The following is a 21,677-nucleotide window of genomic DNA, read 5'->3' as shown; positions in this document are numbered from 1 at the left end:
TCATTTCGTAGCCGCGACGCCAGCGCTGTCCTCCCTCGGGAACACCGTCGCATCCCCCCGTACGATGCGGCGTTGCTCTCCGCCTTCGTGGCGGTGCCTCTCCGCCTTCAATCGCCCTGTTGCCTGTCCCGTCCGATAGGTCTCCGTCTTCTCTCGCCCTGTTGCCTGTCCCGTCCGACGTCCCGTCTGCCTTCTCCCGTACTCTCCGCCTTCTCTCGCCCTGTTGCCTGTCCCGTCCGCCGTCCCGTCTGGGAGGTGGCGTTGTGCCGTCGGTCGTGTGGGCCGCGACTTTTCCTCCACCGCACGTTCTCGGCTGTACGGCCCGGCGTGGCTTCTTCCTACGGTCGGAGGTCAGCATGTATTAAATATTAAATATTATTATTATTATTACTATAGAGTATTAATTAACGCGATCACAGCCCACCTCGCGTGAGGCGTGGTGGTCGGCGGCTCTCTCTTGCTCTTTTTTCTGCTTTACGTCGCTCGCCCTCTTTTCTGCTTTGCCTATGATAAATACTGGAGGGTGCTTTTGAGCGCGGTTTGGGAATCCTAAGAAGGTACGGCAGGAGCCTCCGCGTTTTGCGCGAGCGGGGGCGAGCAGGCGCCAGCGCGCGGGCGCGGGCGCGAGTGGCGCAGGCAGGCGAGTCGACACGGGCAGGCAAGGGAGCGGGCGCGGGCGGCCGAGCGTGCGTGCGGGCGCTGGCTCGGGTGAGCATGAGCGGGCACCGAGCGCGGGCGGGCGTTGGCGCGCGGGCGAGCCGGCGTGGATGCCAGCCGGCGCGGGGGCGAGCTGGTGTGCGGTTTTTTTTTTTCCCCTTTTTCTTTCTTTTTCCCTGTCAAACCCACTCTACTCTTTCTTTTTTATAATTTTTTCCCCTTTCCTCCATTTTATTTTTTTTCCCTTTTTTCTTACTTTTTCTACGACGGGGCCCTCCGCGTTCTGCGCGAGCGGGGGCGGGTGGCGGTGCGCGGGCCGCGGGCGCAAGTGGAGCGGGTGCGAGCGCGAATGGCGCGGGCGAGCGGAGGCGGCTAGGCGAGGGCGCTGGCGCGGGCGAGCAAGCGGGCGCGCGGGCGCGGGTGAGCCGGCGCGGGCATTTGTCGAGCGGCAAGTCTCTGCGCGGATGCGGGCCGGCGTGAGCGGGCGGGCCTGGCTGGCGTGGATGAGCGGGCGCGAGCAAGGGCAGGCGGGCGAGCGGGTGCTGGGGCGCCAGCGGGGGGGCGCGAGCCGGCGCGGGCGAGCGCCGGCGCGGACGGGGGACGCGAGCTGGCGCGGGCGAGCGGGCGCGAACAGGCGAATGTGAGCCAGCGCGGATGCGAGCCGGCGCGGATCCTTTCCCCATGCCCCCTCCATACCCCCCCGTACGCCCCTCCATACCCTTCTCCATGCTGCCACCCCATACCCCTCTCCATACCCCTCTCCCATGCTGCCAGTACCTTAATTTATTTTTTTTTTTTGCATGTCCCTCTTCTGTCGATTCCTGCAGAAATTCTGTAAAACTTCCTGAGGTATCTGTGAGTAACAAACTAGAGGGCTTTCGTGCCAAGCAAGAGGTATGCCTTCTGATGTATTGTCACTTGGCAACTATTTGACAAACTTTTATTTCAATGAGATTCTGTCAATCAGGTTATCAACTTGATCAATGAATTTTACCTAGCAGTAGCAAGAAGTCTTTCCAGCACAATGATTGCTTATGGAAATGATAACTGTTATTGTTGTTTGCTTTATCTAGAACTATTTAAGCTTTGTGATTTTTCTAATGGAATAAGTACACTCTCTTTAAACTATGTTTCCAAGGTCATTAGCTTTGTCATTGGCCACCTTTTTATGTTATCATTTTGGAGGGTCAAAAATATGGTTGAAATATCTTGCTTTCTCTACATTTCCTTACTTTACTATAGCATTAGTCTGTCAAGCTCATCAAGTTGTTACTTAAATTTGCTATATACATAAGGGATTAAGTTCTGTAATTACCGAGATTACAAAATGTGCATACTGAAAATAATCTACACTGTGATACTCTGTGTTTTTGACCACCCCTATTGATTATAGCAGGAAATGCAAAAATTGTACTATACAAGGTCAAATGGAGCAAATAATGAGAGTATCACTTGATGCCATGGTTAATAATAAAATGATGTCGCCTGGTTGCAAGCAATCCTTTTAGAATTGCTATTGTTTCATTTTATTGTGCATACTGTTCGCTATAGAATATTTTTTATTTATTTAATCTATTTATGAGTTAGATTACCTTACAATTTTGTCATTCTGTTTCTTCGCAAATAAAACAATAGTATTGGCTATTTTAACGGCTCTTCTTTCATGCTTTTGAGAGTATTTTAGCTCAACCACACACGTGTTTCCGAGATTGTAGACCCTGACGGGGGGGCCGGGGCCACGCTTCTTCTTGGAGGAGAGTGCAGCGAGGCAACCCTTGACAACATCGTCGACGTAGGTGAAGTCACGGGCAACGGGGGCGTGGTTGGGGCCTTCGAAGAGGTTAATGGGGCGGCCACGGAGGATGTCGCGGGTGAAGGAGAAGTAGGCCATGTCGGGGCGGCCACAGGGGCCATTGACGGTGAAGAAGCAGAGGGCGGTGACGGAGAGGCCGCAGATGTGGTTGTAGGCGTGGGCGATCTCCTCGCCGGCCTTCTTAGTGGCGGCGAAAGGGGAGGCGGGGCGATCGGGTTCAGAGAAGGGGTTGCGGAAAATATAGGATTAACTATATATAAAATTCAAAAATTAAGGTCTCATGCAAGAATAAAAAAAAAATTATGAATAACATTGTAAGCAGTGATGGCTTGGTAGTTTGGGTAGAGTTTCTACACATGCAGTTGTTATATGCACGCCTTATAACCAAAGGAAGGATTGTGACATTCATAGTATCTTACATATTTGATTCATAGCTTAATGTGGGAATTATGTATATGATTTTTTTAACCTATTTTAGTCGGTTAATATATATTAAAATTGCAGGGTTTATTATTCAATTGTGAAATTTAGATAAGAACTCATATTTTCCTAATATCACCGTTGGTGATATTGGAACTAAGCCCAAAGCATGGATGTCTGCTGTGTTTCAGGAAATAAGTTCAGGGAAGTCTGTTACTGCAGGTGCAGATGCGAACTTTCGCCCTTTGAAGCTCAACACTATGTTTCTGATTTACGCGCTTGGAGTAATAACGATGCTGAATCATGCTCTTCAGGTCTCAGAAAGGTGACAGACGACATGAAGAGCAAGAATAGAAGCGACACAGCTGGTGTCGTTAGTGCGTCTGAAAAAGAAACCGTGTCTGGCCGTTCTTCCATCTCAAAAAGAAGCACACCAAAATTCGAGCTTCAAATGGGTCGCAAGTAAGAAAAATATGTCTTCTTAGACTGTGCTCAAATTATTTGTACATAATTGTGTAACTATCCAGATTATGTGTACTTTGGCAGATGGGCAGTTGAGAATCAGGTTGGAGAAAAGAACTTGGTTATTGATGATTGTGATGCAAAACAATCTGTTTATGTTTATGGATGCAAAAATAGTGTATTGCAAGTCAAGGGTAATTTTATTCGTTTTATGATTACCATTCCTTGGTGGCTAAAATTTCGCCGAAGAGTTCATTTTTTTCCACAACTAATTGAGTATATGCATGCACATATTATTCTATGCAGGAAAGGTGAACAACATAACCATAGATAAATGCACTAAAATGGGGATCCTCTTTAAGGTAAGTGCATGATCACTATGGTGTTTATGCATAAAATCTTGCTTACATTTTCCCGCTAGATGAGATTCTAATGTATTGTGATGACAAATTAGTGTGGTGTGATCTTTTAACTCAGGATATAGTTGCAGCTTGTGAAATTGTGAACTGCAACAGTGTTGAGGTGCAATGTGAGGTATACAAGTTTGTTTATTTCACTCACTCAATTTGTATTCAATTAATTTTAGATTAAATCTCCGATATCATCATACCATTTTGGGGTTTATTCTCCCTTGAATCTCAGGGCTCAGCGCCGACAATATTAATAGACAATACATCAGGTTGCCAACTTTATCTGGGCAAAGATTCATTGGAGACTTCTATAACAATTGCTAAATCAAGTGAGGTTAATGTTCTGGTTTCTGGTGCAGGCCCTGATGGTGACTGGGTAAGTTGTTTGTCATAAGAATCTTCTCAGAGATACGGATATTTTGTTGATCTTAATCTAAGTGAACAAAACAGGACATAAACAAAACAAAATTTGAGAATGCTTTGTGAGGTGTACCATATTTAGTCGCACATTCAGTCATAAGTAAGAGAGTTTCAGTACTGTTTATTAGCAAAATTTAGAAGCCATAAATGATCCTTCATTTATGTTCCTATTTATACTGAATATTTAGTAATTTTGAGTAACAAAGACAACTTATTTTCTTTTTGCTACACAAATTATATTCTGATTCTGCTTAATTTTCTTTCCTAAACTAATTATAGGCTGAGCATCCGCTGCCGCAACAGTTTGTTCATACTTTCAGAGATGGACAATTCACAACTTCACCGGTTTCCCATTCCGGCGGGTAATCGATTTCACTACACACCTCGATTCCTGCAACATTTCGTCGGCCTTTTTAGAAAATCAGTGCACGCTAGCTAATGAACATTTTCGAGTTTTTCTGTTTAGGTTGATGTATTGTTTGATAAAGTAATTGGCATGTTTCAATAGTATATGGTGTAATTTGCTTGATCTATCACTTTTAAGGCATGTTAAATTCTCGGCAAAGAATGATTGATAAATTGATTCCAAATTTTGGCGCCCAATTTTGTTTTTTCATTTTTTTTCCTTTTTTAATCTCTTTTTACAGAAGATTATTGATCTTTCTCAAGATATTTCGGTTCTGATTGTATTGATTATGCTGTATAACTTCGATTGCCTTTTAAGTTTTAACATTATTTCCTTGACTCTTCATCAAATATAACACCAGTGTTGTACAATGTCATATATTATTTCTGGTCTGCGGAAATCATCTATTGGCATTTCTTTCTAATGACCAATTTTTAATAGGGAAAGCAGTAAACCTTCATAACTTAACGAGCTTTGCTACAATAAATGCAATGTTCCCGCACTAATTGTGGAGGGTTCAGAATAATTCAATAAATAATGGACAAATGATTAAAATCTTTGTTGTTAACACGCTTTTGCCGTTAAACAATATGCATTGTCAAATGATTAAATATCTATTTATCTTTGTATATATTCTTACAGGCAGTTACTTAGTGGGAAATCTTAATTAACAGCTTTATACTTTTATCAGCTTCATGTTTTTATCCGTAACTGCCTTATGATAAAAGTTTATCTTGGATTGGTAGGGTATAATAGGCTGGACTAGAGTGTCCATTGTGTGTTACCTTAAAGCTTTCTTGACTTGCATTTTGCATATTGTAAATTGGAGAAATCATTTGAAATTTCCTGAGGAGGCAAAACTTTCGCCTGAAGCTAAAGATCTCATTAGCAGGCTTCTATGCAACGTTGAGCAACGGCTTGGAACAAAGGAAGCCCATGAAATAAAGGTGCAAACTTTTGCATTTCTGTCTCATTCTTATCTAAGTTTTCATTTGTGTTTCAAAGCTTATCAGCAACCAATGCTTTGCTTCAGGCCCATCCCTGGTTTAATGGCACGCAATGGGATAAACTGTATCAGATGGAAGCTGCATTCAAACCTGAGGTTACTGGTGAATTGGACACTCAGAACTTTGAGAAGTTTGAAGAGGTGACGCACTCTGCTTCCATCTCCAGTAGGGCACTCGATCTATATTTCTTCATGCCTTACTGATCACATGTGCAAACCATGATTAAAGTTTTAGTTTGATGATTTATAGTCATTAGGGAAACCCTCCTTTGGTTCCTAAAACCACCATCAATAACTATGTGTGATGTAGTGATGCTGGGAATTGCTTGGAATCACTTTACAACTGCGTCAGAAAATATGAAAGACATCTAATATTTGCTCCCAAGTTTCTCAGAATGTTTTTAAACATCTCGATGCCTATTAAACTCTCTAGAAGGCAAAAATATTTTACTTTGCATCTTTGAGATGTTATGATTCTTTTAGCTACTTGCTCTGAAATCTATACATTGTTATCACGGTGCAGACTGCGGCTCCAATGCAAACTTCATCAAAGTCTGGCCCATGGAGGAAGGTATGGTTGTTGCATGCTTTGTTAATTTTATCTCTATTATGCTTATTATCGTGTATTGCATACATTTTGGCTGACCATCATTGTACAGGTTTATTTCTTAAGATTGCTTAGGCTGCGTAGATAATTGTTTTGACTCTAAAATGTAAATCTCAGCGATGCAAAAGACCAAACTTTAGTTAACCTCTTTTTTTTTTTTTTTAACTATTTGGCTACACTAAATAGTCATTCTTCTTTAACAGATGCTTTCCGCCAAAGACACTGATCCGAGGGCTTAGAGGGTTACAGTGTCTGCGGATACTGTTGGTCCTTTGCAGCTTATGTTATCAGATTCATAAAGATATTGATTGCCCTTTATTAAGAAAAGAATGAAAATTTAGTTTTCTAATGGTAGGTTACCAATAGGTAAAGTTCTAGGGCATTTTATAAATTACTTGCTTGTAAGGACTGAGATTTTTGACAGTGCAACTAAACTCTCTGTTGACGATGTTTATGTGTGTAATTTAATTACATAAGCACTCGTCAAGTTTCAGGAGAAACTGAGCTAAAATGGAGAAGATACGCGATTTTTAGTTTTCACTTAAGTGAATAGTAACTCCGGTTTTCCGGAGAAGCCACGGAGTAGAGTTGGCTTCTGGTGCGTATCGGACTCCGTTCATATCAGTCCAATAGCTCGTTTCGACCGGTTCAGTTGTTCTGGAACTACTGGCGTTGACGGATTTTGAGTTTGATGCACAGATTTCGAGAAAATCCAAAAATACATGTTTTATATGTATTTGTGTGTGTGTTTCCTTTTATTGGAAAAAGGTTGGATTTTGTTGTGAATCCGTGGTCGATCGAGATGAATCGAAGGTGTAGCTTTGTTGTCTCTGAGGTGCTGATCGCACTGGTGCAATCCGTTCGCAAATCTGACGGACGGATCTGCGGAGATCGCGCGTTCTTTGAGGAGAGGTCGGTGTTGGCAAAACGGTAATTTCGCAAAAGTCGCGACATTTTATGTACCGTTTCGCGTGAAATCGCACGTAGAGGGGTATTCGCGCGTTTTACTTGTGCTGTGAGGGACTAGGTTTGAAATTTGTAGTTTCGGTGGATTTTGGTGCGAAATTGTACCTTGTGTATAATGTGCATCTAGGGTTTCTTTGCACGAAACCCTAGATCTACTCGACCCAGCTCCCCATCTGTGCCCTAGCCGACCTCAGAGTAGCCCTGCCCTTGCCATGCTCTCACCCCGACCGCCGGCGGGTGCCCGGCCGCCGGAAAACTTGAACCCGGCCACCCTCTCCATCTTTTTCTCTCAACCTATCCACCTCTCCTTCTCTGCCCGAGGACCACCTGGGAGATCATCACCCTTGGGCCCCATCCCCTGGCCATGCCTGACCTCCGACGAAACCCCGGCGCCGGCCCGGTCGTCCCTGCGCATTGCCGCCGCCGCCTAGCCAGGCTACGGCCAGATCTAGGCAGATCTGGCCCAGGAGCTTTAGCTCCCTGCTAGCTTTGTCGCCGCCACTTTGGGACGGCCGAGACGCCCTTCCCCGGAGCACCGGCGACCTCCGCCGCCGGCCCCACCGTCAGCGCACGCCGCCGGAGCCGCCCCAGCTCCCTGCGGTCACCTGCTATCACCCAGGCCGAGTCTGGGTGATCTTTGCATCCGCGCGCCGCCACCGCTCCCCGCTGGCCGCGCCGCCATCTTGGAACCTCCGACGACCTCCGGCGTGCCTCCCCGTCGTCCCCGCGCGCCGCAGGTCGCCGCTCGTGCACCCTGCGGCCGCCCAAAGCTTGCGCGGGCCGAGGCCGAACCACCTCGGCCGCCGCACGACGCCGCCGCCCCCGGAGGGGTGCACCTCGACCCCCTCGGCCTCCGACGACGGATCGCCGTCGCCCCGACCCTCCTCCGGTCGCCGCAGTGGCCGTCGCCGCCGCTCCCTCTCCCTGCGGCCGCGCAAGTTCTGTGCAGGCCGAGCCACACCCAGCACCGCCGCCGCCGCCCTACGCCGCCGGCTGGCGTGAGCATAGGCTCCGCCTGGTCGGCCGCACTCGTCCGCCGCCGGCCTCCCTGTCGCCGGAGCTCCCTGTTGGCCGGATCTGGGTCGTCCTCTCCTCGGGTTAGGTGACTAGGGCATCAATGCCCGCCGTCGTCGCTGCCTCCCGTCGACTGATGACGCGAGCCCCAGCCTCCTCTGACCTGGAGTACCTTCCCCTGGCCGGCCTGCCCGCTGTCCGGCCGCCGCCGGCCACCCCGAGCCCTGCCTAGCTCCGGTAAGGCTGTTTTTAGATTCCAGCACAGTAGCTTAGCTTTCCGGCCACCTTCCCGGTGATCCGACGACTCCCCGACACCCCAGGAGGTGAGCACGGTGATCGTGGGTTCGTGCTGAACACGATGCTCACCTCTGTGAGGGTTAGGGATGCCCCGGTTAGCGGGTTTAGGTAGATTTTCATGCTGTGCGCGCTTGTTCGCTGAACGTCGTGCCGCTCGTGCGCGCGCTGTTGCGGCCGGCAGTGCTCCGAAAGGTGAGCACGGCCTCAGGCATGCTGAAATCTAGCAGCAGGTGTGATGTCACCCTTCGTTGATCCCTGGTTTGCTTGTACGACTAGTCGGAGCCATGAAATCACATAAAATGATGTGATTTCATGTGTCGTTAGGAACTTGTATGCCGTTCGCTTTGTTGTAGCTGTTGTTGGCGGCAGGTCAGGGCTGGGGACAACCTCTGGACTGATTGTCCAAGGCCCCAGACCCTTGCGAAGATCGGAAATGCATTTCCGGTGCGTTTTTCGGCGAAATCCGCCGACGGAACGCGGGTTCGGTTCGGAATTATTCCGACGATGCTTTGTGAGCTATTGTGTAGTCGCTGAGCCTTGTTGGCGGGTCACCATCATCACATTGTGGGTTCGGTGATGATGGGTGAGCGACGGTGGGTTCCAGTGTCGAAATAGACACTTCCGGGAACCCGAATTCGCACAATTATCCGGCGATAATTGTGTAGGGGTGTTATCTTGTGTTTACTACCAAAACATCCAAATTGGAGTGTTTTGGGGCAGCAGGTGACTCGTGGCACGAGTCGGTGAGTTCGGGACACTTAGTGGGTCCCGACGGCGTCCCGGTGTGGTTTTCGGGACTTCCGGTGAGTTACGATGATCGGTTTTGGGAAACCGATACGGGGTTCTGTGTGGGGTTTGTGAGACAGTGTACTTCAGGTGAGTGGGTTGGTTACTGACCCGTGGGATCTTCGTAGGTCCGGTCGACTTGTGCGTACCCGGTGTTCCGACGCGACAGTGATAGGTGGGTACTTCGATCCGAAGTTGGTACAGTAGTGCACGCTCGGTGATATTCTTCTATCCCTGTTCTTCTGTTGCTATTTTCGTATTATATATTGAGCTTGCATCCCCGTTGTTTTTATTATACTCTACTCATATGTTTCTATGCCTAGTACCATGTGTAGGAGTAGAGTAGTTTATCCATATATGATATCGGTGACCTGATTGGTCGGTTCTCGTACTTTGTTCCGGTGACCTGATTGGTCGGTTCTCGTACTTCGTTTCGGTGACCTAGTTGATCGGTGCTTTTATCTTATATCTGTTGACCTGGTTGGTCGGTTGTTGCATTATGTATTGGGTTGGTCTGTTTCTTGACTTTTGTTGTTCGATGACCTTTGAGGTCGGTGTACCCTGAGGGGTAGGATTGTCGGCTGGTGCTGACGGTAGTTCTGAACTATATCGATACACTATTGTGTCCTATCGGTCGGTTCTTGCGTTCGTACATTTAGTCGACATCGAGAAGTATTTACATACTATCTTTATTTACTCTGCCTGATTGTTCTATGTGTAGTATCCTGTATAGGGGTAGAGTAGATGGTATTCATGTTTACTGTACTTGTGACCTGGTTGGTCGGTTCTCCTGTTTGCATCTGTGATCTGTTTGGTCGTTCGTTACTTTCCGTACATTGACCTATCTCGGTCGGTTCACGTTATTTCTTGATGACCTACACGGTCGGTAGGCCCAGAGGGGCAGTGATTGTCGGCTGGTCGCCGACGGTTGGCTATTGATCATATCCGCATTGATCGCCACAGCTCGAGTGCATTTCACGTACACCAGCGGGTTGATCCCCCGCAGGAGGGTGTTCTTTTCCGGAAAAGTGGTCGTACATCCGACCCGTGAGCCTAGCGGTGTTCTCTTTGTGCTAGGGTTACATGCCAGGTGTGAGCAGATAGTGGCTTTTGCCTGAGGTCCTTAGACCGACACGGCGGTTTAGATTGGGTACTTTTGGACTTCTCGTCCGGTTGACGCATATAGCTATAGTAGCGGTTGTGCATATATACTTCTAGTTCTTTCTTTACAGTTGTCTTGCTACTATAGTTTTGATATCCTTGTGTGTTTGCAGTTGTACATTACAGTAGCGGTAGTTGTGCTTTTATATATATATATATATATCTCATTCGTTCATTATCGTTGCTACTGTATTTTACTTACCATACTATTGTGTATCTCTTCCTGATCCGGTGAGTACTCCTCGCCTTCTTCGGCTTGCGGTACCCACTGGGAGGGGAGACATGTTTACATGTTCTCACCTCCCCCACTATTTTTCAGGTATTACAGGTGTTAAGTTCTGGGACGAGACGTGAGGTACGTTCGTAGCGGTCGATAGAGCTTCCGACCCAGGTTATTTCGATTTAGTTGTTATCCTTGGTATTTCTGTTGATATATAGTTTAGTCGGTTTATGTGGTTCAGTGTTCATTTACATTTGAAAATGTGGATTTCTGGATTTTGTAAAATAAAAGGTTTTCTACCCCTCGTGGTAGCGTTTTTTAAAGAATAAAGGTTCCTGTGTAGGGAACAGTTTTCAAAAGATTTTCTATGGATTTATATTTAGACATTGAATGCATATCTGTGATGTGAATGGTGAATGTATGAATGTATGGTGATTTCTATATTCATATAGTTGTGTTTGTATCCTGTTTGTACTGTTGTACTTGTGCGACGCCGTGCAAATACAGGGGAGACTCTGTCCGTGTGAACAGTGGAATCTCTGTATTTGTGGCGGGTCTGGCATACTCTGGGGTCAGGATTTAAAAAAAAAAAAATTTCAGACGCTTTTCCGCTATCTTTTAAAACTCAAAGGGACCCCGGGGCGTGACATTGCTGTATTTAATTGTACCTGATCTTCTGTGTTGGTTTTGTTTGGTTCTACAATTAATGTGTGTATTTGGATATATTTTTTTTTTATTTTTTCCTTCANTGTGCGACGCCGTGCAAATACAGGGGAGACTCTGTCCGTGTGAACAGTGGAATCTCTGTATTTGTGGCGGGTCTGGCATACTCTGGGGTCAGGATTTAAAAAAAAAAAAATTTCAGACGCTTTTCCGCTATCTTTTAAAACTCAAAGGGACCCCGGGGCGTGACAGATTAAAATGGTATCAGAGCAAGGGGTTACAACCACAACACCATTCACAGGTTGTTTTGAAAAGTAAATGAAACTGAACCATTGGTTAGGTTGACCAATAGGAAGACCACGGTATATAGGCACGTGAGTGCGGGGTTTGGACTTGTGTCCTGGGTTGCATTCGAGTTTGGTAAACTCGAAGTGCATGGTGTATCTGTACATATTACGGTTCGCACAAGCTGGTGTCTAAGTCGGGTGTAGTGGCGGTGTACTTTTTCGGACATCGAGTGGTGGGGCGACGTCCCCCAGGTGTAGCCATTCCTATCAGGTGGGGCCTTGAAAGGCCAGTGATTTCTGGGCCTAGGCGAGTGTCATGACTGCCGACGCCCAGGCCACTCTCTCTACTTAGGACACGAGAGCTGTTGCGAGTGTTTCCACGGAGACGGTGCTTAGACCAGTTACGGTCGGGACTTCAGTGGGGCTACTAAGGTGTAGCCCAGGGTTTGGTAGCGGTCGTTTAGGCGACTGCATTGTTAGTGTTGCTTCCGCAGATCTTTGGGTAGGGTTGTGATGCCTACCTATCCTCCTTGATTGCTGACGAAATCAGCGGTTTGGATCTTTTGACCTTTATCTCGTTCTTCCGTCAATTGACATGTACTAGAGTTGGATTGATACAGTTTTGGTGTCATGTTTTCGTTAAGGCATACATCGTATGCGGTTATTCTAACACCCAATTTGGTGTGTTGTGGGTTGATTGTAGTTGGTCTAGATTCGAAATGTTCCAGGGTCGTTCTAATTTTGAGTGCCGACTTGTAAAGTCGATGTTTCGATAGTAATGGTTGTGAGCTTCTGGTTCAGTAGAGAGGTATCAAGTGGCTTGATACTTTATCGCGTTGTACTTCCAACTTGTTGTTGGTAGTGGATTTTCGGATATTTCGCTTTTCTTTTGATAAGTATATTGGCTGCAGACAATATACTGTCGAAAGAGGAACGAAATACCATCTTCCCATTGGGACTTATGGATTGGGTCGATGTGTTCTCTAGGCTATTTTGTGTGAAAAGCTAAAGAGATAGTCTTGTAAGGATGATTGGGTATCGGTCACCTTTGACCACGTAGTGGGCCTTGGATTCTCTTGGCAGGTTTGCGCAGTTGATTTATCATCACTGCAGGTGGTTCTGACTTTGGTTCGAGTCTGGGTGTTCATAGCTTTTAGTTGTGCTCGCTTTTAGCTAAAAGGTTTGTCGATTAGTAGTTTCGGTCTGTTGTCTTGAGGTTCAAAATTTTTGGTTGAGTGACTTGAGCCTAGTTGTTGGTTTTGATTGTCACTATAAGTGATATTGTGTAAGGATTGTATTTCAGCCTATTGTGCGACTTTGAAATTGTATGCTCGTCCGGTTAATTGGTGACAGGTGCGCCAGGGTCTCAATGAGACAGTTATCTGGTGTTGCTCGAAACACCGATCGCTAGGGTCCCTTGTAGGACGGCAGCGACAGGGTCTCGTAGAGACAGGTGTTGAACATCACCGATGGTTGGTATCGTATAGTGCGATTGGCAATCCTGTGCACCAAGTTTTGGACTTGCATGGCGAGTTTATTGGTTTAGTCGAACCAGTTTTAATTGAGCAAGCGAATTGTCGAGCTCAATTAGTATTGTCAGCCTTCGACCTTTTCGGTCAGGTGAAAGGCGAGGTTGTGGGACCTAAGACTGTCGAATGTCAAAGGCGGCTTTCCGTGGATGTGGACTTGACTTCGGCAGTTGCGTGATCGGTTAGTGGGAGACTGTAGTCTCAGAGGCTGTTTCTACCAACTCGAGTTTTAGGAGAACGTTTCGTTTCCGCTCGTGGTGAGCAAGTTGATTTTGTCGGCTAGTCGAGAATATTTTGTTCCGATCTAGGTAATTAGACTCCAGTTTGGTGGTGTTGGTTCGTGATTCTTTCTCGTGAACTTAGTGACGTGGTCAAGTTGAGACGAATTCTTTTAAGGGGGGGATGATGGAAGGACTGAGATTTTGGACAGTGCAACTAAACTCTTCTGTTGACGATGTTTTAGTGTGTAATTTTAATTACATAAGCACTCTGTCAAGTTTCAGGAGAAACTGAATGCTAAAATGGGAGAGATACGGATTTTAGTTTTCACTTAAGTGAATATTAACCTCGGTTTTCCGGAGAGCACGGAGTAGAGTTTGGCTGTACTGGTGGTATCGGACTCGTTTCATATCAGGTCCAATAGTGGTTTTCGACCGGTTCAGGTTGTTCTGGAAATACTGGCAGTTGACGGATTTTGAGTTTGATTACACAATTCGAGATAATTCCAAGAATACATGATTTTATAATGTATTTGTGTCGTGGTTCCTTACTATTGGAAAGGTTGGATTTATGTTGTGAATCCGGTGGCTCGATCGAGATGAATCGAAGGTGTAGCTTTTGTTGTATCTGAGTGTTGATCGCACTGGTGCATCCCATGTTCGTCAACAATTTTGACGGAGGATCTGCGGACGAGCGCGCGTTGATCAGGGAGAGGTCGGTAGTTTGGGCACAGGTAATTTCGCAAAGTCGCGAACATTTATGTACCGTTTGCAGGTAAATGCCACGTTAGAGGGCAGTATGTCGCGGTTTTTATATGGCCTGTGAGGGACCTAGGTTTGAAATTTGTCAGTTTCGGGATTTGGTTGCGAAATGTCGTTGTGTATATATGTTGATCTAGGCGTTTTTTTGCACGAAACCCTAGATTCTATCGACCAGCTCGCCCATCTGTGCCCTTAGCGACCTCAGAAGTAGCCTGCCCTTGCCTATGCTCTCACCACGACGCTGCGTGTGTGCGCCGGCGCCGGAATTGACCGGCACCCTCTCATTTTTGCTCTCAACCTATCCACCTCTCTTCTCTGCCCGAGGGACACCTGGGATCATCACCTTGGGCCCCATCCTGCCATGGCTTGACTCCGACGAAACCCGGCGGCGAACGTCTCCTCGGCATTGGTCGCGCCCGCTAGCCCGGCTACGGCAGTTTAGCGCAGATCTGGTGCCAGGAGTTTAGCTCCCTGCTTAGCTTTGTCGCAGCCACTTTGGGACGGCCGAGTTACGCCCTTCCCGGCGGGGCGGGGAGAAGGCCCACGGCGACCTTCCGGCCGCCGCCACGCGGTCGGCAAGCCGCCGAGCGCCCCAGCTGCCCTGCGGTCACCTGCTATCAACCGAGGCCGAGTCTGGACAAGGTGTTTTGTATACATTCGCATTCCGCGCGCGCCCACCGCCTCCCCGACTGCGAGCGCCATCTTTGGACCTCCGACGTACCTCGGCGTGGCTTCCCGTCGTCCCGGCGCGCGCAGGTGCGCTTCGTGCACACCTGCGGCTCCGGGCCCAAAGCTTGCGCGGGCAGAGGGCCGAACACCTCGGCCGCGCACGCGCGCGCCTGCCCCCGGAGGGGTGCACCTCGACCCTCGGGCTCCTCGACGACGGACATCGCAGTCGCACACGACCCTCTCGGTCGACCGCAGTAGGCCGTGACGGACCGCGCCTTCCCATGCGGGCCGCCACAAGTTTCTGTGCAGGCCGAGCCGACAACCCAGCACGCCGCCGCCGCCCTCCGCCTGCGTCTCGCATGAGACCGGCTCGCCTGTCCGGGCGCCACTCGTCGCTCGCGGCTCACCTTCGCCGCGAGTGCCTGTTCGCGGAATCCATGGGTCGTCCTCTCTGGGTTAGTGTGACTAGGCATCAATGCCCAGCGTCGTCGCTGGCCTCGTCGATGATGACTCAGGCCCGGTTCCTCTGACCTGAGTACCTCCCCTGGCCGGCCTGCCCGCTGTACCGGCGGCCGGCCGGCCCACCCCAACCGCTGACTAGCTCGTAAGGCTGTTTTGAGATTCCAGGCACAGTAGGCTTAGCTTTCGGCCACCTTCCCGGAGGATGATCCAGCCTCCCCTACACCCCAAGTGAGTGAGCCACGAGGTATCGGTGGGTTCGTGATGACACGAATGCTCCTCTGTGAGCGATAGGGATGCCCCGGTTAGCGGTGTAGGTAGATTTTGTTCATGCTTGTGCGCGCTTGATTCGTGAACGTCGTGCCTTGCGGGTGCTGTTGCGGCGGCAGTGCTCCCGAAAGCGTGAGACAGTCCTCAGATGACTGAAAAAAATCTAAGCAAGATAGGAATGTGATGTCCCCTCGTTGATCCCGGTTTGCTTGTACGGTAGTCGGAGCCATGAATCACATAAATGATGTGTTTCCATGTGTCGTTAGTGGCTCTGTATACGTTCACTTTGTATGTAGCTGTGTTGGCGGCAAGGTCAGGGCTGGGAACAACCTCTGGACTGATTGCTCCAAGCGCCCCAGACCCTGTGCGAAAGATCGGAGATGATTTCCGATGCGTTTTTTCGGCGAAATCTCGCGAACGGAACGCGCTGGGTTTCGAGATTCGGAATTATTCCGACGATGCTTGTTAGCTCATATGCTAGTTCGCTGAGCTGTTGGCGGCCGTTCACATCATTCACATTAATGGTACGGTGATGATGGACGGGTGAGAGACGGTGGGTTCAGTGAGACTTCCGGAACCGATTCGCACGAATTAGTCGGCGATCTTGATTGTAGGCGGTGTTATCTTGTGTTTATACCAACATCCAATTGAGAGTTTTGGGGCGGTGACTCGTGGACGGTCGTGAGTTCGGCGCATTAGTGGGTCCCCGACGGCGTCCCGGTTTGTGGTTTTCGTGACTTTCCGTGAGTACGAATGATCGCGTTTTGGGAACGATACGGGGTTTGTGTGGGTTTGTGAGACAGTGTATGTCAGTGTGAGTGGGTTGGTTACTGACCCGTGCGAATCCTCGGTAGGTCCGGTCGAATTGTGCGTTACCGGATGTTTCCGAACCGCCGACAGTATAGGTGGGTACTTCGATCGAAGTTGGTTACAGTAGTGCACGCGCGGTGATATTCTTCTGAATCCTGTTCATTCTGTATGCTAGTTTTCGTATTATATATTGGCTTGCATCCCGTTGTTTATATTTCTCTACTAATATGTTTCTATGCTTAGTACCAATGTGTAGGAGCTAGAGAGTTAGCCATATTATGTATCGGTACTGAGTTGGTCGGATTTGTACTTTGTTCCGGTGACCTGATTGGGTCGGTTTCTCGTACTTCGTTTCCGCGTGACCTAGTAGATCGGTGCTTTTTCTGTTATCTGTTGACTCGGTGGTCGTGTTGTTGCATTTATGGTTATTGACGTTGCGTTCTGTTCTTGATTTTGTTGTTTCGATTGACCTTTGAGTCGGTGTACCCTGAGGGCGTTAGGCCCCCTTCCGCTCCGGCTCGGTGCTGACAGTATTCTGAACTATATCGTACACTTATTGTGTCCTAATCTGCGTCGGTTCTTGCGTCGTCGCTACTTTAGTGACTCGAGAAGTTTTACATACTATCTTTATTTCTTCTGCTTGATTGTTCTTGTGTGTATCTGATAGGGGTCTAAGTAGATTGGTATTATGATTATGTACTTGTGACTCTGGTTGGTCGGTTCTCCCGGTTTGTCTAGTGAATTGTCTTTGGTCGTGTTACTTGTCGTAGCATTGACCTTATCTCATGGTCGGTTCACGTTATCTTGATGACCTACGACTGAGTCGTTGGCCCAGGGGCAGGTGTTGTCGGAACTGTGTCTGCGACGGTTGGCTATTGCAATCATATCCGCCTTGATCGCCACAGCTCGAGTGCATTTTCACTACACCAGCGGCGTTGATCCCCCGCAGGCGGGTGTTCTTTTACGGAAAGTGGTCGTAATGCCGACCCGTGAGCTGAGCGTGTTCTCTTTGTGCGTAGGGTTACATGCCAGGTGTGAGCAGATAGTGGCTTTGCCTGAGTCCTGTTAGACGACACGGCGGTTTAGATTGTGTACTTGTGCGACTTTCTCGTCCCGGTTGACGCAATATAGCATATAGTAGCGTTGTGCATTATATACTTCTGAGTTACTTCTTTCATTGTCTTGCTACTATAGTGTTGATATCCTTGTTGGTTGCAGTTGTAATTCAGTAGCGTAGTTGTGCTTTTATAATATATATAATATTTATCTCATTCGTCTCATTATCGTTGCTACTTATTTTACTTACCATACTAAATGATTCGTATTCTTCCTGATCCGGTGAGTACTCTCGCCGTTCTATCGGCCTTGCAGTAGCACTGGGAGGGAGACATGTTTACTTTCTCACCTTCCCCCACATTTTTTCGGTTATACAGAGTGTTAGTTCTGCGAGACGAGACGTTGAGTCTGTTCGTTAGCGGTGCGATAGAGCTTCCGACTCCAGAGTTATTTCGATTAGTTGTCTATCCTTGGTATTTCCTGTTGATATATAGTTTAGTCGGTGTATGTGGTTCAGTGTTTTTCTTTACATTTTTGAAAATGTGGATTTTCTGGATATTTGTAAAAATAAAAGGTTTTCTTACCTGCGGTGGTTAGCTGTTTTAAAGTATAATGCGTTCCTGTGCTAGGAACAGTTTTCAAAGAGATTTTTTATGATTTTATATTTAGACATTGAATGTATATCTGTGATGGTGAATGGTGAATGTATTGACGATGTATGGTGATTTCTATATTCATTATAGTTGGTTTGTATCCTGTTATGTACCTGTTGTACTTGTGCGCACGCCGTGCAAATAACAGTGGGCGACTCTGTCGGCGTGAACAGGGAATATGTGTAATTTGTGGCCGGGTCTGGCATACTCTGGGGTCAGGTTAAAAAAAAAAAAATTAGACGCTTTTTCCGCTAGCTTTTAAAAACCAAAGGCGACCCCGGGGGAGCGTGACATTGCTGTATTTAATTGTACTGATCGTTCTGTGTGTGCGTTTTGTTTTGGTTTCTCAATTAATGTGTGTATTTGGATATATTTTTTTTTTATTTTTTCCTTCAGTTGCATGCAGAAAAACTCAGTGAACTGAAAGATCACCTGAAGGAATTAGAAGCTGATCTTGGAGAATTTCTAGCAGGTAAGTTTGTATTTAAGTATTAGTTGTTGCATTGGTATTTTTGTTTCTAGGTTTTTAAAAATAAGCTGAAATATTTACCATAGTAGAAACTATATATACACGGGTGGAGATTGTATATGCTTCATGTATTAACTTATGCTTATCGGAAAGAATTTAGGATTTGCAAAATAGCATTTAACGGATGTAAAAATTGGAATTTTTTCCCCGCTTTTTTATGTGGGGCAGGTTGCTAGCTTTGTGGCGACTGTTGCTTTTCTTTCTTGCCCACTTATTTGAGCTTCTTGATTATCTATTTCATTTGTGTCGGAAATTTCATAATGTTTTGCTTTATATTCCTTTTTTGCTTTATGTTTGTCTTAGGGCATTTCTCTGCTTTGTTTTGGCTCTTTGGTCTTCGCAAAAGCTTGCTTATAAGCTGAGAAAATTTATGGGACTGTTTAGTTATTTAGATTAAGTTTCGGTATGAAAGAAAACTCCAGTTAAACAGGTTTGAAATTATTATTTAGCTATTCTAACTGAAGTTCAGTGGACAAGACAAATATAACTCGAGAGTTTGCTAATTACCGATTCTGTTGAATCTCTTTATAGTTTTCTGCCCATTTTGTTAATCTATTTTGCCTGGGAATTGTGGGCATTACTGGATTTTAGGGATGAGCTTTGGGAATTTGGGTCAAATCATCATTATGCACGTCAACTTTGATTCATAGTATCTATTTATTGTGTTGTTCTTTGCTTATTCTTGGTTTTTCCTCTTTTAATCTAATGTTTTGCATTGGATCAATCTAATTTTCTAAAAGATTAATTGCATATTGAGGCACAATCTTTCCACTTATTTTTGATTTTGACAATGAATTTCGACAAATATTCCAATCTTTCGTGCTGAAAAGCTAATTGATGTGTTTGAATCTAATAAACATGTTTCTACAAATATTTTGTTATTTTTTAGATAAACTTTTAATAGTTTTCACCGTATAGACAATTAGTTTAATCTCTTGCTTTATTTTGAGGGAATAGTTGGATCTGCATAAAATTTTTAAAAAATTAATTGCATGGTACTTTCCTATCTTTTTTTTTTATAATTCCCGGTGCATTTTTTTTTATTAACCTATTCAATATTTTAAAGTTTTTTCCTTATTGTTTTCTTTTATATAAAATTTTCAAATCTTTTATACTTTAAATTAAGCCATGTTACTTTCCAAAATTTTAAATGCACAAATTTGATACATTTTCAATTAATTTTAAGTAAAAAAAAATGCCTTGACTTAAAATTAAGTCATCTTACTTTACAAAATTTTATAGTTGAAAAAAATTATATTAAAAACGGTAATAAAATACTGTTGTATTAGCTTCCCGCCGCAACGACCCCAGACAGTCGTGCAGACGCGTGTGGGCGAGCGGGTGCGCTCGCGCGGTGCACTCACGAGTGCGTGCGGGCATGGGTGCGCAAGAGTGGGCGCGGGTGCGGGGGCGCGAGCCGGTATGAATGTGAGCCCGAGTGTTGTGGGCCGCATAAAAAAAAATAAATTAAATTTCATTTTAAAGTTTTTATCGGCGATCCTAAGTGGGTACGGCCGGCCTCTCCGCGATCGGTGCGAATGAGGGTGGGCAGGTGAGCGAGCCCCGGCGTGTGGGTGCCCACGTGAGTGATGGGGGTGGCCGAGCGCGACCGGCTGAGGGCGCAGGTGCAGGCGGGTAGTTTTTTTTTATATATCAATTTTTGTATCTAAAATATGCACATCTTTTACTTTTGTCTCCAGATATAAAAATTAAACATTTTAAATTTAAATCCTGAATTATTCTTAAATTTATAATTGTGAACTAATTAATAATTAGAATTTTGAATTGTATTTTGAATTCAAATTGTAAAATAAATTTTAAATTAAATCTAAATTTTTATTTTGGGAACACTAATGCTACCCTCTCCGCAATCCTGCACACGATCCACTGGCTGGGCAGCTCATGGTGGACCAGCTGAGGGAGCCTGAGGGACAGGGAGTAGTGGACCCCTCTCTTCCTCTTTGTTAATCAATTATTATTATTATTATTATTATTATTATTATATAGAACTAGGCTACTATGCTATTAATAGCACCAAGTCATTGGTGCTACCAAGTTTTTGGCCATTGGATTAAGTGATGTGCGGTTAGGATAATGTGGGCCCCCTAAGGTTGAGTGGGTGGTTGGTTGAATAGTATAATCTAACGGGTAAAAATAATCAAAGGGGTTAATCTAACGGCAGAAAACTTGATAGCACCAACTACTTGGTGCTATCGATAGCATAGCAGTCGGACCATTAATGGTATTACAAATTAATACTATATATATACCAAAAGGACCAGGGCAGTAATGCGTTATTTTTCTAATACCTTAATAGTCCTTTTTCCTGAAAATATAGGCCAAATTTAGCGACTATGGTAGCATACATGATATCATTTATGCTGGAAGTGTGCCTACTCCTTCGCTTAATGGACTGCCTCTGTCACAAATACCATTACTGCCCTAGCTACAGCGAAAAAGCTTTCTCTTTCTGTTCTACCTTCTTTCTCTAATTATACTCGCTACGAAAATACAAATTATTCCAAAATATTAATGGATAATATTAAAAATAATTTTAATAGTTCTAATAATTGACTATTATATCAACTTCCCGTCACAACACGCAGGATTCCGTTTACCTTTTTTTCCTAAATATACTCGCTACGAAAATAAATATTATTAAAAAATATTAATGAATAATATTAAAAATTATATTAATAGTTCTAATAATTAACTATTGTATCGACTTTCCGTCGCAACGCGCGGGGTTCGTAACTAGTAATAAATGATGCAACGGAGACAAAAGCATGTGAATCACTCTGTGACATTGATTGTGACAACTGGTCCTTGGATTGTTTAGTAAAGACCGAGTCACCGAAAACGATTGTTGACTCCGCGCCCATCGAAGTCTAGACCGGATGTTGGGAGCTCTCCTTCACGGGTCCCTAATTAAGCCAAGAGAGAAATTAATTCTCCACAACACAAATTTTGATTCTCTTTCAAAATTTTAATTTTGCCATTTAAGATTATTAATTTATTTTGAGTCGATCAACAGCATTTAACTGAAAGATTAGAGAGTAAAATTAAAATTTTTAAAAATTAAATAACTAATTTAAAATGATATAAGTTTTGTATGTTTTTATCAATT

The 21,677-nt window shown here is 45.6% G+C and overlaps 2 protein-coding genes across 2 annotated transcripts; one reads left to right on the top strand and one right to left on the bottom strand.

The window, feature by feature from the left end:
- LOC109722597 lies at nucleotides 1-734 on the bottom strand. Its single transcript, XM_020250693.1, has 2 exons — nucleotides 425-734; nucleotides 1-338 (listed from the first exon to the last, which is right to left on the bottom strand). The coding sequence occupies exons 1-2, from the start codon at nucleotides 714-716 to the stop codon at nucleotides 1-3; spliced, it is 630 nt and encodes a 209-aa protein (XP_020106282.1). The 5' UTR covers nucleotides 717-734.
- Nucleotides 1,082-18,785, top strand: LOC109722221 (cyclase-associated protein 1-like). Its single transcript, XM_020250165.1, has 14 exons — nucleotides 1,082-1,359; nucleotides 1,485-1,551; nucleotides 3,082-3,112; nucleotides 3,205-3,352; nucleotides 3,437-3,546; nucleotides 3,659-3,714; nucleotides 3,830-3,886; nucleotides 3,995-4,138; nucleotides 4,462-4,544; nucleotides 5,404-5,535; nucleotides 5,622-5,735; nucleotides 6,118-6,165; nucleotides 6,405-6,567; nucleotides 18,428-18,785. The coding sequence occupies exons 4-10, from the start codon at nucleotides 3,228-3,230 to the stop codon at nucleotides 5,408-5,410; spliced, it is 582 nt and encodes a 193-aa protein (XP_020105754.1). The 5' UTR covers nucleotides 1,082-1,359; nucleotides 1,485-1,551; nucleotides 3,082-3,112; nucleotides 3,205-3,227; the 3' UTR covers nucleotides 5,411-5,535; nucleotides 5,622-5,735; nucleotides 6,118-6,165; nucleotides 6,405-6,567; nucleotides 18,428-18,785.

Source organism: Ananas comosus, linkage group 16, assembly GCF_001540865.1.
Source record: "Ananas comosus cultivar F153 linkage group 16, ASM154086v1, whole genome shotgun sequence".
In the NCBI taxonomy this organism is placed as follows: domain Eukaryota; kingdom Viridiplantae; phylum Streptophyta; class Magnoliopsida; order Poales; family Bromeliaceae; genus Ananas; species Ananas comosus.
Note: the sequence above shows the minus strand (reverse complement) of the source record. Positions and strands in the feature narration are given on the sequence as shown.

What these genes read in the sequence shown, in the direction of transcription:
- LOC109722221 (XM_020250165.1), top strand. Translation starts at nt 3,228, where the DNA reads ATGAAGAGCAAGAATAGAAGCGACACAGCTGGTGTCGTTAGTGCGTCT. An exon ending in TAGTGTATTGCAAGTCAAGG is followed by an intron (nt 3,547 to 3,658) that starts GTAATTTTATTC and finishes TATTCTATGCAG; the next exon opens with GAAAGGTGAACAACATAACC. An exon ending in CAGGCCCTGATGGTGACTGG is followed by an intron (nt 4,139 to 4,461) that starts GTAAGTTGTTTG and finishes AACTAATTATAG; the next exon opens with GCTGAGCATCCGCTGCCGCA.
- LOC109722597 (XM_020250693.1), bottom strand. Translation starts at nt 716, where the DNA reads ATGCTCACCCGAGCCAGCGCCCGCACGCACGCTCGGCCGCCCGCGCCC. An exon ending in ACCACCACGCCTCACGCGAG is followed by an intron (nt 339 to 424) that starts GTGGGCTGTGAT and finishes CTCCGACCGTAG; the next exon opens with GAAGAAGCCACGCCGGGCCG.